General features: G+C 38.0%; 1 protein-coding gene across 3 annotated transcripts in view; it reads right to left on the bottom strand.

Moving 5' to 3' along the window:
* The window catches only part of LOC122650007 (rRNA (cytosine-C(5))-methyltransferase NOP2C), a 40,819-nt gene extending 26,545 nt beyond the window's left edge, over window positions 1-14,274 (bottom strand). Inside the window, exons 1-5 of one of the 3 annotated variants that reach the window (XR_006331358.1) lie at window positions 14,125-14,274; window positions 13,926-14,044; window positions 9,980-10,400; window positions 7,600-7,747; window positions 6,673-6,810 (exon numbers count right to left, since the gene is read on the bottom strand). Coding sequence is in view for 2 of the 3 variants with exons in the window: in XM_043843295.1 (XP_043699230.1) it covers window positions 6,673-6,810; window positions 7,600-7,747; window positions 9,980-10,400; window positions 13,926-14,044; window positions 14,125-14,199 (901 nt within the window). In the remaining variant the exon portion in view is untranslated. The remainder of the gene's footprint in view (window positions 1-6,672; window positions 6,811-7,599; window positions 7,748-9,979; window positions 10,401-13,925; window positions 14,045-14,124) is intronic. The other 2 variants (XM_043843295.1, XM_043843296.1) reach the window with 2 other exon arrangements.
* Between the last annotated feature and the right edge of the window lie 1,777 nt (window positions 14,275-16,051).

The following is a 16,051-nucleotide window of genomic DNA, read 5'->3' on the forward strand; positions in this document are numbered from 1 at the left end:
AAACTGCTTAGATCAAGAGAACAGCAGAATATCTACAAGTTTGGCAACAAAACATCTCACAGAAATTTGAGTTGCGACAAATAGGTTTGATATCACCATCTAAGAGCAAAAGTCCTTGACATGGGACTCTAGGGCGACTCAAATGGTCGAGGTACCATCTCCAACTGAGATCAGGTAAGAGAGAAGGAGGAACTTGTTTCCAAGGTTGGCGGTAAAGCTGTTCTGGCTCTGTTCTTCGTGATTTGAACTCAGCACTTCAAAATGTCACAATAACTCTTCTTATTACAATCTTTGAGTCATGAATCACTTGCTCACATGGTGGTCTCTTCCCTGGACCCTTTATTACTCTAGAGTTCCAAGGTGATAAAGGGTCAACAGGATTATCTTCGTAACTCGACTCTCAAACCTGTTCCTTGCTCTGATACCAATTTTAGTGGCAAATTGAGCAAGGAAAATGAGAGAAAAAGAAGAAGAGGAAGAGAAAGAAACGAAGGAGAAAGAAGTATGGAAGAATGAGTTAGAAAGTGATCAATATCTCTCCAATCTAGGTTATTGATACTAAAAACCAAATTACAAGTGTACCCTTACATTCTAACATATAATCCCATTTGACACTATTACATACTCCTTCCCATTATACCCTTACCACAGTATCCCAACACCATCACTATGACTTCCCTAACCTTGCAATGATGTCGTAAAGTCACCTTCACATCTAAAATATGATATTTCTTAATCCAAAAGGAAGTTTCACAGTTCGAAATTTCAATGGAAATCAAAATGTTTTGGTGTATGTAGGGTCAACATTTATTGGTTAGGGCTCAATTTAATATATGTTAGACAGTGTTGACTTGCTTGAACCATTTAACAAACCTCACTGTGTTAGCCGATCTATGATTACACCTTTTGACAATGGTGCAATGTTAAATGATTTCACATTTTGTTAATTGTGGAATGTTTTCCAATTTTTTGGTTCTTCATTCCTAATGCATATTTCAATTGTTTTTATTGAATGTACTGTATTCTAGAACTAAATTATATGTAGAATATGTTATAAAATGAAAAGTATCCAAAGGCTACGCTGTACACTAGAAACCTAAGGTCTGAAGCCAAACTACCAGTTTGGGTTTTTTTCCCCCTAATCTAATTATCCAAACATGTGCAATCATGCTTAATAGGTCCTCCCTGAAGTTTCAGGGCAAAATTCCACCTTTTGGGCACTGAAATGGCCATTTCTGTAATTACACCAAATGAGACAAAATTTCAGTGGGATTTTGGCCATTTCGCCAAAAAATTTGGTTTCAGCAGGGGTCCAAATCCGAAATTTTTAACCTTGGTTTTTTACAACCAATAAACAGACCATCAAAGACATATTAAAAGCTAAAATACCTTTTTTAATCAAAGCTTAGTGTCAGCATCACTGCAAGAGGTATTACTCTAGCATGTAATTCCATAATTAGGAGCACTCTCACATAGAACTGCCACTCATAAAAGTAGAAACCACTGCTCCAAAATTTGAATCGGTCCTTCTTAATCCCATTAGTGGACTTTGGGTTTAAAGAAAGCAACAGGCTAGAACTTATGTAATGCAATCCCGATCGAGTTAACCCGTATTGGATTGCCTATGAGCCCACCCAGGTACCAATTACCCAAGTTACAAGGAAACAATGGCAATTTTGTAATAAACTGAAGTTGTCAAGGGGGAGTGGCAGGGATGTAATTAAACAGAACTTAAAAGACTATTTTGTAGTAACAAGAATTAAATCGCAAATGGGATTTGAATTATAGGGTAAGGATAGAATTGGAATGAAGTTAAAGTAAAGGACAAGATATAATTACTAAAGAAGGAGAAGGGTACCTATGGAAAAAAAAAACAGAAATAAGGGTTTAAACAACCCACGATCTATTTCTGGTTGTCTTCAACCTTCAGATGCAACTATGGGAGGAAACAGCAGCAGTTCGAAGGAGAGAACTCCTCCATGTGTGCTCGAGTGGACCCGAAGCTCTTGGACCAGGTTGATATCTGCCAACCCTATGAAAGCCACCAAACAACAGAAGTTTTCCAACAACTTCAAGGTCCAACAAAAGGGCTGCAACAAGGTTTAGCGGCAAGTACAAACCAGATTTGAAGTTCTGGTTAAAACTCCCAGCAAAGACCAAATATCGATTTGAATCTCTGTAGGGTGTGTCATTTCTATCACAGGAAAGACCCCTTAAAATCTCAAACTGATCTGAAGAGTGTCAGTAGAGAATGAAGCCAATGTTTGGTGCTGTAAATCACGTTAGAACAGAGCAGGGGAGAAGAGGAAATCAAAGAAGGTGAGATGAGAGAGAACTGGGGAGAAAGAACAAATCTGCGCACCACAGCTCTTGGCAGCACCATTAAACAAACTTCAATCAATTTTTCCAAAATCTACTCTATCTTCCATCGATGAGAGTACATGCCCTTTTAAAAGGAAAAAAAAAAAATCCTATTTCTATTTTGAAACTAAATAGAGTTTAACTCTATCTGGGACTTAAACTGAATAATACTCTACTACTCTACGTAGCACTCTATCAGGAATTAAAAAAAAATTACAAATTTGAACTAAAATAAATCTTAATTCCTATGCATAATTGCATTATTATGGCGAGGAACAGTGGTCGAATGAAATTAGAATAGGTAAAGATGACTGATCATGTAACAGGTTATTACATATCAGAAACCCATAGAAGAACTTAGAACAGACTACAGAGCAAGGGCTTCAGAAATCCACAAAGTAGTAGGAAACTGTGAGATTAAGCGCTTGTCAATCCCCCAAAAGACGCCTTGTGAGAGGAGGTGCAACTTTAATTCCTTATTGCACACCAGCCAGCGCGCATCGCTCCCTCGCCCGAGCCGGGATCTGGGCAGGGCATTTTGGGTCACTCCCAACAGAAACCAATTGGATGACACTTATTAGCTTCAAATTTCGATTCATGCAATAAGAAACTGATGTGTGTGCAGTCCTTTATGTAGAATTCTAAGATTATAATTCCTACTGTAACAAGGATTGACTGAAAAATGTCTTACTGAATTGGTAGAACAAATGATAGTCCTTTACTTGTTTCTTGCTATCTATTTATTTACTTGTTTCTGCCTTCATCCGCACCCCTTATTTATAGAGAAGCTTTAGGACAAGTTTGGTTCACTAAACCAAGCAATGGTGTATCAGTGGAAAAGTGAATCTTAATTTTAAAAACTGTTTGGTTCAAATTAATGCAGCTTCGGTTCAGATTCAACATCACCGCCTGATTCACCATTACTATGTAAATTTAGATCTATCTGGGTTTCACCTATCTAGGTGAATCCCAGATCAATTTACCAAAAGTTTACCCTACTATAAATACAAATTTTATTGGTGAATCAACAAAGATTCAACTTAATCGAGCTGCTCTCAATCAACCCTCGAGCCATTCGTCAAATTCTACTAGAGCAATGGAAACCCTCTGCAACTCCCCTTCAGATCTGCAAGTGCAAAGCAGGTAAGTATATACATATATATATATATATATATCTCATTCTATATACTTAAGGTTTCAAAAATTATGGATGGTTTTTGGAAATAATTGGTAACTATATTGTTTCCATTTCAGGTTTTAGGAAGTTGAAAGAGGGTTTTCACTTTATTCTTCTCTTCTTGAACTTTGATTTAAGAAATCTGGCTTTCACGAGGACATCTCCACTGGAATTCCGAAACTTGGTTTTCCTAAGGTTTGGATAATCTGTGTTTCCTTACTACGTTTCACTTTTCAGCTCTTCTGTTTTCTTCAAACCATCTAATTTGTTTGTGTTTCTAAGATCAAGGAAGAAATTTGGAGGGTTTCATATCATTTGATCTTTGTTCAGTCATCATCAGTTGTCTTACAATTTGGCTTTTTGTATGTTTAACCAAACAGTTTTTCATACAGATTCAAGTTGAATCCAACTGACTGACTCAGGGTAACCAAACAGTTTTTCAAGCAGATTCAGCTAACAGACTCATACGAACCAAACAGTTAATTTGTAAAGACAACGAATCCATTGGTGCACCACTAATGGACTCACCAATATCAACGCAAACACCACTTGGTTTAGTGAACCAAACACGTCCTTGCGATTTGAGCTGAACTTGAATCCACAAACTTCACTTTTCTTTGAATCCATGGCAGACTGCAGTCATCTGTGAACCAGGATTGAAAGGATATAGATTGCAATATAAAGGATCTCATTAGCGTCTCCGAGAGTAGTGGAGTCATTTAGTACAAAGAATCCTGGCAATTGGTTGGAAGAAATCTTTTCTAGTTATATTGATGCAGATTTATCACCAAACTGGGCTTCTTTTATTACGAATAACTCTAGGGTTAGGTTATATACATGTTGGGCCTTTAATCCCATGGGTTTTCTATGTAATAGGCCACTTTTATGGGCCTAAAATATGGGTAATTAGGTTGCATGCGGGATTAGTTGTTTTAGTCATAGTTCAAAATCTCGCGAAATCTTGATCGAGATTTCGGATATTTCGAGCTGCTCGAAACGAAATGCTACTTCGAATCGAAAAAATACAATATCTCAAGCGAAATTCTCGAAATTTTGTGATATCTTGAGATTTTGGATTCACGAGATTTCGAATTTTTCGTCAAACCCCATTATATAAAAGACCACATTTCGTCAGTCTCGGTCAAAACGAGACTTCAAAACAGCTCTGGTGTTTTGGTTTTTGCTTGGTTTTTGCTCATTTCTTCTCCATTCTTCCACTTCCCATTTGAATCCTTACCGCATCTACGCCGGAACCACTTGGAGAACACAAGATTCAAACTTCTTAGCACATCTGTGAAGCCTTTCCACTATTCCAGGTAAAACCATATTCTCAAAATTGGTTTTTTTTAGGGAAATGCATGATCAATATGTTTGTTTGTAATGAAATAAATATATGTTAGACACCGGAAGCCGATCTACAACTTCACGGTGTTGAAAACACCATTTTGGGTGACTATTTTTGCAATTTGAACAGCTAAATGTGTTTATATAGCTTAAAATAGGGTTTCCATGAAGTTTCAAGCCTTAACTTGGCCTAAAACCCACCGAAATGACCTACCAAAACATACCAGAAAAATACAGTATTTCGACCGAAATATCCGAAATTTCGAATATTTCGGATATGTCGGTCAACCCGAAATACCGAAACGAAACGAGTTCTCGAACAATGGTTTTAGTTCCATAGTTTTATTTTGGTGTTTTTGTTCATAAATTGAACCGGTTCAACCAATGGTTAAATTTAAGTGATTTTAGTAGTTTTCTTTTAATGGAATAGGACTTTGTTTTGAGTCTTTCAGTTTCCTAGTCAATTTAAGTTACCTAATAGCTTGAGGATTGGGTTAGGCCTTTCCTTTTTAGTGTAGGAGTCTATTTTTCAATCTTCTATATAAGATTGTAAGGGGGGCAAACATTGAATACAAATTTTGATAATGAAAATGCTTTTTGCTGCTCTCTTCCATTGAAGATTTGTCTTGTGTTTGATCAACGCTGGTGGGATTGGTGTTTGATCCAATCGACACCTTGCGGTGTGAAGCCCAGGTGGTTCATTGGTAGGATTGGTATTTGATCCAATCAACACCTTGCGGTGTGAAGCCTGGGTGATTCTCTTCAAGTCCTAGTGTTTTACTTTCTAGTTTCAGTCAAAGATTCAATTTTTATTCAAGTTCCTCCATCAACAAGCTGCTGCCAATAACTGTTTGCAACTACAAGTTTGGAATCATCCCCATCCCCAATCTTCTTCTCCTAATCCTCTACATCCCCAAGGCGTTCTTAATCAACCAGGGAAAGCTCATAGTGACATGACTATTGAGGAAAGGATTGGAACTGCAGAAATATAGAAGGGAATGCTCTTTTAAAAGCTGAGAAACTTGAGGATACCCATTCTTCTCCTAATCCTCCAAACCACCCCAAAATCCTAATTTTGCCACCCATTTCTTTAACCCATCCCATCTCCCAAAATTCTTAACAAACCATTCAGCTAACAACGCCTTCACATAATTGAATCGATTATTCTCCTGCCCAATTGGAATACTCGAACCAAGCTGTTTTCCCATTACTCCATTCAAACCACAACATCCCACCTATTTCTAGAGATCATCCCATTACCCAAATTCTTCACAGACCACTCCAACCATCAGAAACACACCATACCTGAATCGAATTTCATTCCCTACACTAGGAATAATCTATCCAAACCCTAGCCCCAAATTTCACCAAAAAACCTATTTTGACCTAGCAGATTTACCTGTTCATAATAGATTCTGGTTTACTGGCTCCTAGTTGGTCTCCTACCAATCTAGGACTACATTATATATTGACATACTTCTAATACCTTTTAAGTCTTGAGTGGTTCATGCATAACCTTCCTTTTATTTATAAAAATATTTACCCAATTTGATAGCTTTCCTGTCAATCAAAACATCCCACCAAAAATACCACCACTTTCAAGATCAAAATTGACATAGGAAAACAAAACAATAAATGTTGGACTACATCTAAGTCAGTTATAACTACTATAAATAGTTATGAAAGAACTAAAGGAACTAGTTACGCACTCAAGCAAACAACAGTCAGGAAACTAAGGGGAAAAAGCATATAATTAGCAACTTTGAGTTCTGCAAACAAAAGAAATATACCATTGAAGGAGGGGAGGCTAAATACTCTATTTGTCATTTCCACCGCTGTTCCTTCTGAAGCACGGAAGATCCCAGCCCTTGACATCATTGCGGTTCCTTGACCAATATACAGACCATTTCTTTCAAAATAAAGAGGATCTGCAACGTAACATACATCAGAACAAGGCATCCAAGAAGTCTTAAGGTAATATATTCAGGCAGCCAGCAGAAGTTGTCACAGATTAGGTTTTTTGGTTTCTAATGATTAGTAAAGCACATAGAACTAGTGCAATGCATAGAGCATAACAAAAGGATCGTGTATAAACAAAACTTGGTCAGTTGAACAAGTTAAGGTTTTGGCTGATGTCTAAGGCAGAACATACAACAATTCCCACAAAATCTTCTAAAAAGCATCCCCACACAAGGCAAATATGGGCTGTGACACTGTTCACATGAACAGTACCGTGAACAGTGTTTGGTCTTTTTTCTTCATATTTCGATCTACATCACAATTGTTATTGTATACCATACTACACTGCACTCTTATCTCATGTAGAATGGAGCAAACCTCAAAAGCATCTACCTAATCACAGAGTAATGAACACTATTGTCATTCATGTAGGATAAAATTTGTCATTGAAGTCTAACATGGTCATTATACTGCAAGGAGCCAAATTTTCTGCAATATACAATGCTCTTCTTCTAGAAAAGCACATGAAAGTTAATCTCAAGTTATTAATAAGTTGATGCATGAGTTGCTAAGCTCCTTCAAACAGATAATAGACTCATTATGACAATTATGACTTTCAGTCGGAAAAAGCAATAGGTTGAATGCTGATCTAAAAATAATTGCATCAATAATATGTAAGTAAAGAGGTATCAGCTCTTTCCAGAGGAAGAACTGAATCACAAAATGGTCTGATATCCATCAAAAACTGTACTACTTGCCTGTCTCGAGTCCCTGTAGAACAGTTCCTCGTGTCATACCAACACCCCATCTACCATCAATGCTGGGCTGCTCCACCACAACTGAAACTGCAACCGTGTCTCCTTTCTCAACATGAGCACTACAAGCTAATGCACCAGGAACAAATACCTGAAGGAAAATCCCAGAGCAAATTGAGGAAAAGAATGCCTTGTCAGCATTATTCCATTGGTCTACCAAAATTATATCAAAGAAAAGTATTAGAGAATACTGGAAATTCATAATGATAATAATAATAATAAATCATCAAATGAGGCTGGAAATTCATAATGATAATAATAATAATAATAATAAATCATCAAATGAGGAATTGGAAATGACATCACCGATAGACAGAAAGTTCAGTTTCTAAGAATTTCAAAAAAATAAAAAGAATGGTTTATGGTTATATGACTCACTGATGCACATCAACCTCAAGAGCATCAAGATAGGTACCCAAAAAAGTACCAAAGAAGGAGAAACAAGCTGACTCAGTTCCATTCAGCCTTGCGGTTCTGGGTTGACTCAGTTAGAGCCAGTCTTGGTTCAGCCAAAGTGTTTTCTGGTTCTCCCAAAAAAACCAGAATCGTTGGAATAAGTATTTCATTTCTTTTTAAATTATTTATTTGTTTAGTTGTATTAGAGTTCCACTTAAAGAGAACTCAACTATCTTGTTTTAAGTGTTTTAGATAAATTAGAACTCAATAAAACCTCTCCCACGATTTGGAGAGTTGTATTTTCTTTTCTTTCTTTAGTTTCATGCTTTAGTTATGATTACTTTATAGCATGGTTCTAAATCTCGGTTGAAACATGCAGTTTCGACCGAGATACTTGGTTTCAACATTTTCCAAGACAAAACCTTGTGTCGATACTGGATCTTACCAGGTTTCAACCAGTTTCGACCATATTTCGTATGCTGAACTGGTTTCGAACAGCTTCGACCGAAACTGGATGAACCAGGCACTTAAAATCCCCCATCCCCATCGAAACCTGTCTTAGGTTTTGACCGAGAGCACCAAGTTTCGCCAGTTTCGACTCCTAGAATCAAGATCTTGCGAGGAACTTCGATTTTTTTCCCAAATCACTTCATTGATCACCAGTCTTTTGCATTTTCATACGCATTCAACACTTCCACAGCGTGCATTTGCGTCATTGGAGCTTGACAGTAACCATTTTTCCCCCAAATCTAATTTTTGGAAGAATTAGTATGTAGACATGGTAGTTGTGTTTCAATTTTTTTTATGATAGAAAGGCCCAATCTACAACTTCACGAAGTCGGATTATTTTTTAGGTTGTTGAATTATTTATGAATTTTCTGTTAAAAATGATTTATCCGCAACAAATCTTTGAAAAAGAAATAGGGAAATTTAGAATAAGCTTTGTTGCAGTTTTAGGAGCCTTATTTGACGTCAACATGTTAATTATCTTTGTGTTATTGTTGCAATAGTGTACCAATTAGTGCATAATGGCTGGGAAAGGCAGGGCATTGCATGGAGGCATGGGATACCCCTTTCGGACAACAAAAAGAAGTCTCAGTGCAATTACTGTAAGAAAAAAATTGGGGGAGGTGGGGCCAGTAGACTTAAGTGGAATCTTGCTAGTGGTGACAGAAATGTCACGGGCTGCACTAATGTACCAAGTGAGATAAAGTGGCCATGGCAACAATGCTGAGGGTCAGGATACAGAAAAGGAAAGACAAGCGGGCAGCCAGGGAAGCCTTTGAGGATGTCCCCTGTATACGACACACCGCGTCGGTACCCGGATTCGGTGACAAATAGGCAAGGGTTCTCATACCGTGGACAAGTGCGAGTAAAGAAGCTAGTCCAAAAGCGTATGGCAAAACATCTGAATCATAGCTATTCAATATTTAACATAGTTATCAAGGCGTCGCCATGGTGTCCAGGCTCCTTGGTCGCCTTGGATGCCTTGGGCGCCATGGCGGTGTCCCCTTGAATTTTGACCATCTAAAACACCATGGCCGCCTTCCCGCCTTGATAACTATGATATTTAATGATCCACGGACCACACAACAATTCATGCACAGTACAATTCAAGCCAGTGAAGGCACAAAGAATAAGTAATTCTTTCTGAAAGAAAGGCCAATAGCATTAAAAAGACAACAGGAATATTGCAGACGTACACTTTTGTATAATTACATACCAAAGCACAAGAGAGGATTTGATTTCCATATACTAGCATAAATACATTATAGAATGGAAGACTTTCGAGCGATCCTTTCAACTGAGAAAAATACTTGTTCTTATGAAAATGTCCATCCCAGATAGCTTACAGAAATTATGTGGTTAGCAAAATGGGGGGAAATCTTATGGAGCTATTATTAACAAACTACGGTAACCACCGTACCTGAGCACCTCGGAGAACTGCCTCAGCACATTTGCGGCTCACAATGACTTCCTTCAGAGGTTTGTTCGATGCATCACCATATTGAATTGTGTGGGGTCCTGAACCTTTAACAAACACAACATTGTCTAATCCGGGTATCTGACACTTAAAAATTGCCATTTTGTGCAAAGCATCCCCATCTCCAAATACTCTCATCCTTGTTGAAAAATGTTGGTCTGAAAAATGATGAATTTCCTTTGAAAAGCTTCCTTGCTTCTGGCTCGTATCAACATCAGCAGAGGCATTACTTGTGTTTATGCTTTTGCCATCAGTAGCACAGTTAAGGCCCTTTTCTTCTAGGGTTTCCAATAGCTTCAGAATTATGGCATCACTTGAAGACTTGAGAGTATTTACGCGAATACAAGAGTAGCAAGACGGGTGCCTAACATATTATAAAGTTAAAAAATAAAATAAAAAATGAGGCAAAATAGAAAGGAAAATTAAGACTTCCTTTTTCTTTAATTTTAGAGGAGAGCAATGTTTTTTGAAAGTATATACTATGTATTAAAGCTTTTTGTATCACTTAGAACCATATAATACAACAACAACAACTCTGCCTTATCACCTAGAACCATATCATTACTAATATGGAGGAATCATTGACTTAGTGGGGAGGGCCAGTTAGACAAAGGGGAGAAATCTGAGATGGAATCTCAAAGTTGCAGGGGAGAGAGGAAATCACATAATCACACACTCATGTTGAGCAACCCAGCACTGCTGCATTTCAAATCTGTCCTATTCATTGGTTACATGCAAGTCTGTAAAGAGAAAAACAAAGAGTCCTAACTAGACTCTAAAACTGAAACTAACTTGCAATCAAACTCTATCTCCTAATCCTACGTATCCAACTCAAAACAAAATATGATAAAAACACATAAAGACAAACTAAAGTACTACCAGCCCTCATTAAACCAAAAACACAAGTTGGGCCAGTTCTGTCTGGGTTTGGGTTTCCAAGCCCGGTCATGCTGGTCCGGCCAGTCGAGTGCTATTGCATCACTTAGCCACCTGGGTATGGATCGCAAGATCCAATTTCAAAGTTGGAAGGGGATTGGGAAACACCAAAGCCCATTTTTTACCCAGTTAAGAGATGTCATCCCAAGCCTGAGGAATAACCCCAAATGGTCAAGCAGTATATTCAACAATTGGCTTGGGTAAAGCCCAATCAAGATGAACTAAGCTTGGGCTCTAAGTGGAAACCAAAACTAGAGTCCTTTATCACTCAGGTCGGATATGCCAAACCGAACTTGAGGGGAGATTCTTACACATTATGGGGTAGTTCAAAAATCGTCAGTGACTTTTGACTTGTAGAGACCCATGGATATAGTAGAAATACTGTAACTGCTGAGAAAGATCTTATATATTTTTCATTAGACAATGATACATTCAAGTCTACAAACTTTAATAGCATGACTCGATACATTAACAATTATAAGGAAAGACAATAAATCAAGTACAACAGCAAAAAGAGAGGAGAGAGTGAGAAACAGGAAAAAAGTTAAGCTATACTCTCAAAGCTCTTTTTGCCTCAAACTTATAGGTAAATAGTCTTTTGAGTAAGAGTAGAAATCAGAATGTAGCATAGTTATGGCCCATAAATATACATGTAATTTGAAGTTTTTTTTCAATTTATGGGTAAGACAATGATTCTCTACTACTGAGATTTGATGGTCAAGCCCCACAACTGTTTATGGTGAGCAATCCTTATCTCTTACTTATTCCTTTAATTTCCACGCAACACATTATTATAAGTAAGTTATCTTCTTTTTTTATATTTTCTCTTTTCTTTTTTTTCCCCTTATCGGATCTTGTGTTGTCCCTATTATTTTAGGGACAATTTTTTATTGTGTTACATCTAAATGACTCATGGTCAAGATCTTACTCAGATTTCAACCAACTAGGTACTTCTCTTCCATGTTTTCTAATAAATCAAATCCCTTAAGTTTATTTGTAAAGACCTAGCCCTTCTCTTGGCATGATATTTCCACTTTGGCCCAATGGGTCTCACGGCTATAAAACGTGTCATACCAATTAGAGGAAGCTATTCTTTATCAATAGCTCAGGAACTCCCTCCCTAGCCGATGTCGGACCAAGTTTGCACCCCCTCACCGATCTCCCAAACCCCCTGGTACTAAGTCGTCTCTTGGTGGGGACACCAAACCGATCTCCCAGGCGGGCTGATACTATGCCATTTTCTTGGGGCGTTACATTATTGACTACTCATGATTCAGTCTTCAACTTTCCGCAGCAACAGGTTCTCTTCTGTCTATTTCTGAAGCTGGTGCAGGAAGACTATTATAAAGAATGTGAAAAATAAGAAAACAGTTACCCTTTTTCTTACGAAAAAAGAGCACCTATTTGCAACTTACTCCCCCCCCCCCCCCCACAAAAAAAAAAAGGAAAAAAGGATCACCATGTGGGTACTTTTTAGACAGCAGACTAAGCTTCCATATGTCAGAATCAGCACCAAACAGAAACTATCTGCTGCACTATCAAAACAGAAAACCTGGAATCTTTATTTAAAGATGCTGAGGTTCCTTGAATAATAAAAAATAAAAACTCTATGTGACAAAAGATTTCAAAGTTTTCATTTCTATTTTAAGGAAATATCACAAACATGGATGCCTGAGTAAGAGTCACTATTTATTCACCCATTGATGCACCCACCCACTCACAAAAAAAGGGTTTCCCAAACACAGTCTATTGCTTCCGAAACTTCTAAGATTAACTTCCTCAGCAACCCTCAGTTTTATCCCCTTTTTTCTGCCTTCTATTAAAGAGGACTTGTATATAACTTCTGCAGTCATCTCTCCTCTTAAAATAGTTCAGACACATAGATTACTTTCTAGACAACCCAAATTAGTGATAATCATGAACAAAAGTCAGCTTTTCACTGACATCATGAGGAACTCACTTCAAGCCTACCATGAAATGCTAATGCATTCTCATAAGAAGTTTTTAGATGTCAGACGTGTCACAGCTAATTTCTCCTATTGCTAACTTTTTATTGTAAAGACAAAGAAAGATATTTTATTTTCTCTCTCATTTAACCACAAAGAATCAAAATATCACTATATTTATCCTCTTTCTACTTCTTCTTCCAAGGGCAAGATAACCCCAAAGTGTTGTGGGTTTTTTTTCTACCAATCGGGGCTTCCTTCACCATTCCCATGTCAGTTGTTCAAGACAAATACTCATGCATGGGGGAAAAAAAATATATTTCTTTTTTGAACAACTAAACCAAAAAGGTCATTAACCTTAATTTGATGCCCCATACTTGGAAAAAAAATGAGTGTGAATAGACTAGCAAGCCTAATTGGTTTCAGATGTCAAATAGCATTTCAAACCCAACCCCCTCCAACCTAAAAAAAATTAATTTAACAATTAAAAGCGGAATCACATGTAATCAGAATCAGGATAATCCAAACGTCCAGAGCGGCACAAATAAACCATATGATAGCATAAGTTTTGCACAAAGTATTCATGTCAATACAAAGTCAGGTGCCACCAAATAGCTACCAGTGAATTCTCTGAATCGAACAGCTTCAAGTGGGATCGCATATGCTTATTAAATCGTTTCTATATCAATATTTCCTTTTCCCCAGTCTGCCACTGCCTTTGACCTTTTTTTTTTTTTTTTTTTGGGGGGGGGGGTGGGTAAATGCCTTTAACGTATCTAAACACTTCCGCCAATAATTACACCAATTTCTACGAGTGGCCAATTGGTCGCTCGGCCGCTACCATTCGTGGAATTAAAAAAATGTAGTTTTCCTCGTTTTCTTTTATGCACTACCATGGACTTGCAGAGAAGCTCTATAAACTGAATTAGGAAACACAAGGAGCATTTGGAGCCATAGGTTGCAGAAATTACACAATCAAAAACTAAAAAAGTGAGTGATTCGCATACGTTAGGGCTTTGGAGATTCGAGAAAAATGGTCAGCTCCATATGCTTTGATGAAGTACTCTTCAACCTGTGGGTTCCAACGCAGGGTTGGATTGTAACTGTAATGCTCCAAATGATCCATCTGCACAGAAACTTAGTAAAGATGTCAATGGAGAAATCAAATGTAAGGAAGACTAAAATTGGGCCAAGACCTAAAAGAACCTTTGTGTGAGTTCGGGTCTGAGAAGTGATGAAGCTGCTTCGGATGCTTCTTAGCAAAGGCCACACTTTCTTCATTCAAAGTTGCAAAACGTTTTGTCAAACATATAGTGAGCAAGGGATGTCCGGAAAATAGAAAAGGAGGGAAATACCGAAATACTGAAAATAGCGGCTATTGTAATTTGATACGTAATTATTTCACGATGGATCACCATAGGTATGATGAGATTTCCATCCTTTTTGGGCTGTGTTATCACAGGACAACTTTGGCCCGGACTAATTTTATCGGGGCCACCATCAGCCAACAGGGCTGTAACCTTCAAACCGGATCAAATTGTTTCACGCACATCGCTTGTCAGCAAATTTGATCTTTGAAGCTCTATATATAACCTAGAGCTTTCCTAAACGTGGTTTAATTCGGTAGGACCATGTGAACCCGGTTTGACTTTGGTTAGCAGAATTGGATTGGGTTGAGTTGGCCGGATCTGCATTAGGGTTCCTCCAACATCATAAAATTGATGTTAAGTCAAGTATACTAGCCACGTGGCAATTTTATTATATTTAATAATTACAAAATGTCAGAATTAACCAATATTCATTTTTCCCTTACACATCTGGCCTTCTTTTTAGTTCTATAATGCTATTACATGACAATTGTCATTTGCAATCATGCTTTAAGAATTCAGAAAATAAAAGAAATAATTCGATGAATCCTGATGGGTTCAAATGGATCTAGCATGGCTGGGCGGTCTAGCACCACCTTAAGATTCGATTTTTATCTGCTCCATTATTGACACGCTTCATTTTGTTCCATTTACCCCTTAGATAGTTGACACATGGCATGGCATGCTCAAATCTATCGTTAGATTTGAGTTTTGACATTAACCCACCCAACCCTAATTTAACCTGAGTTACCCACTCTCTCTCTATAAATCCATCTGCAACACTGCCACCTTCCATCCTCCCACCTCCGCCCTTTCCCATTTGAAACCCTAGGCAAAGAACAAAGAAGAAGAAGAGCAGCCAGTTGCTAGCCCCCATTTTGCGCTTATTCGTTTGACCAAAGATCTCTGCTTCTTCTTCTTCTCCTCTCTATCTCTCTCATTAACGAAGGAGAGAAGCTCAAAGGCGAAGACCCGCCCACCTGCTCCTCAACCGTCTCCAAGTAGTGTTAAGCTCAATGAATTAGCGTTACTGGGTATATAATAAGCGTTTGCGTTCTGGGGTTTGTGGTTATTGCTTTAATACTGATTGCTTGCTTCTCGCAAAAGAATGGCGGTGGTGCAGAATAATGAAAGGTAACCGAAAAAAGCAGTTCCAGGAAGCCAAGACGAGAATAACTGGTTGGTTTTCTCTGGGAGTGGCATTTGACTTGGAGGATTTGTTGAGGGATTCCGCCCAGGTGCTAGGGAAGGGGCTGTTCAGGACAGCATATAAGGCGATTCTGGAGGATGCAACCCCAGTGGTGGTGAAGACATTAAAGGAAATTACTGTGGGGGAAGCGGGAATTTGAGCAGCAAATGGGTTGGGAGAATCAAGCACGTGAATGTGGTTGAGCTTAAGGCATATGCTATTTTAAGGAAGAGAAGCTCATGGTGTATGACTTAATTCTCAACAATGAGCAACCTCAGCCCCGATACTCTTTTTGCTCCAACTGTCGCAATCCCTGCAACTACGCCCAACCGTTAATGTCTTTTTTATTTATTTATTTTTTTCTGGGTGTGTCTTTCTGAAATAGGAAATGCTACTGTTGTGGTGCTCTTTTGGCTGTGACTTAAGTAACAAACACCATGGCTTGCCGAATTTTGTTTCCTTCATTTCCAAAGTAAATTCCAAATCAGGTTCCGTTCTACAAAAAATTTTAAGGATTTGCAGTCTTTTTATTTTGATAAACTTACCAAAATTTCTTTATTCACTATATTTTATTAAT

Source organism: Telopea speciosissima, chromosome 2 (assembly GCF_018873765.1).
Source record: "Telopea speciosissima isolate NSW1024214 ecotype Mountain lineage chromosome 2, Tspe_v1, whole genome shotgun sequence".
NCBI lineage: Eukaryota > Viridiplantae > Streptophyta > Magnoliopsida > Proteales > Proteaceae > Telopea > Telopea speciosissima.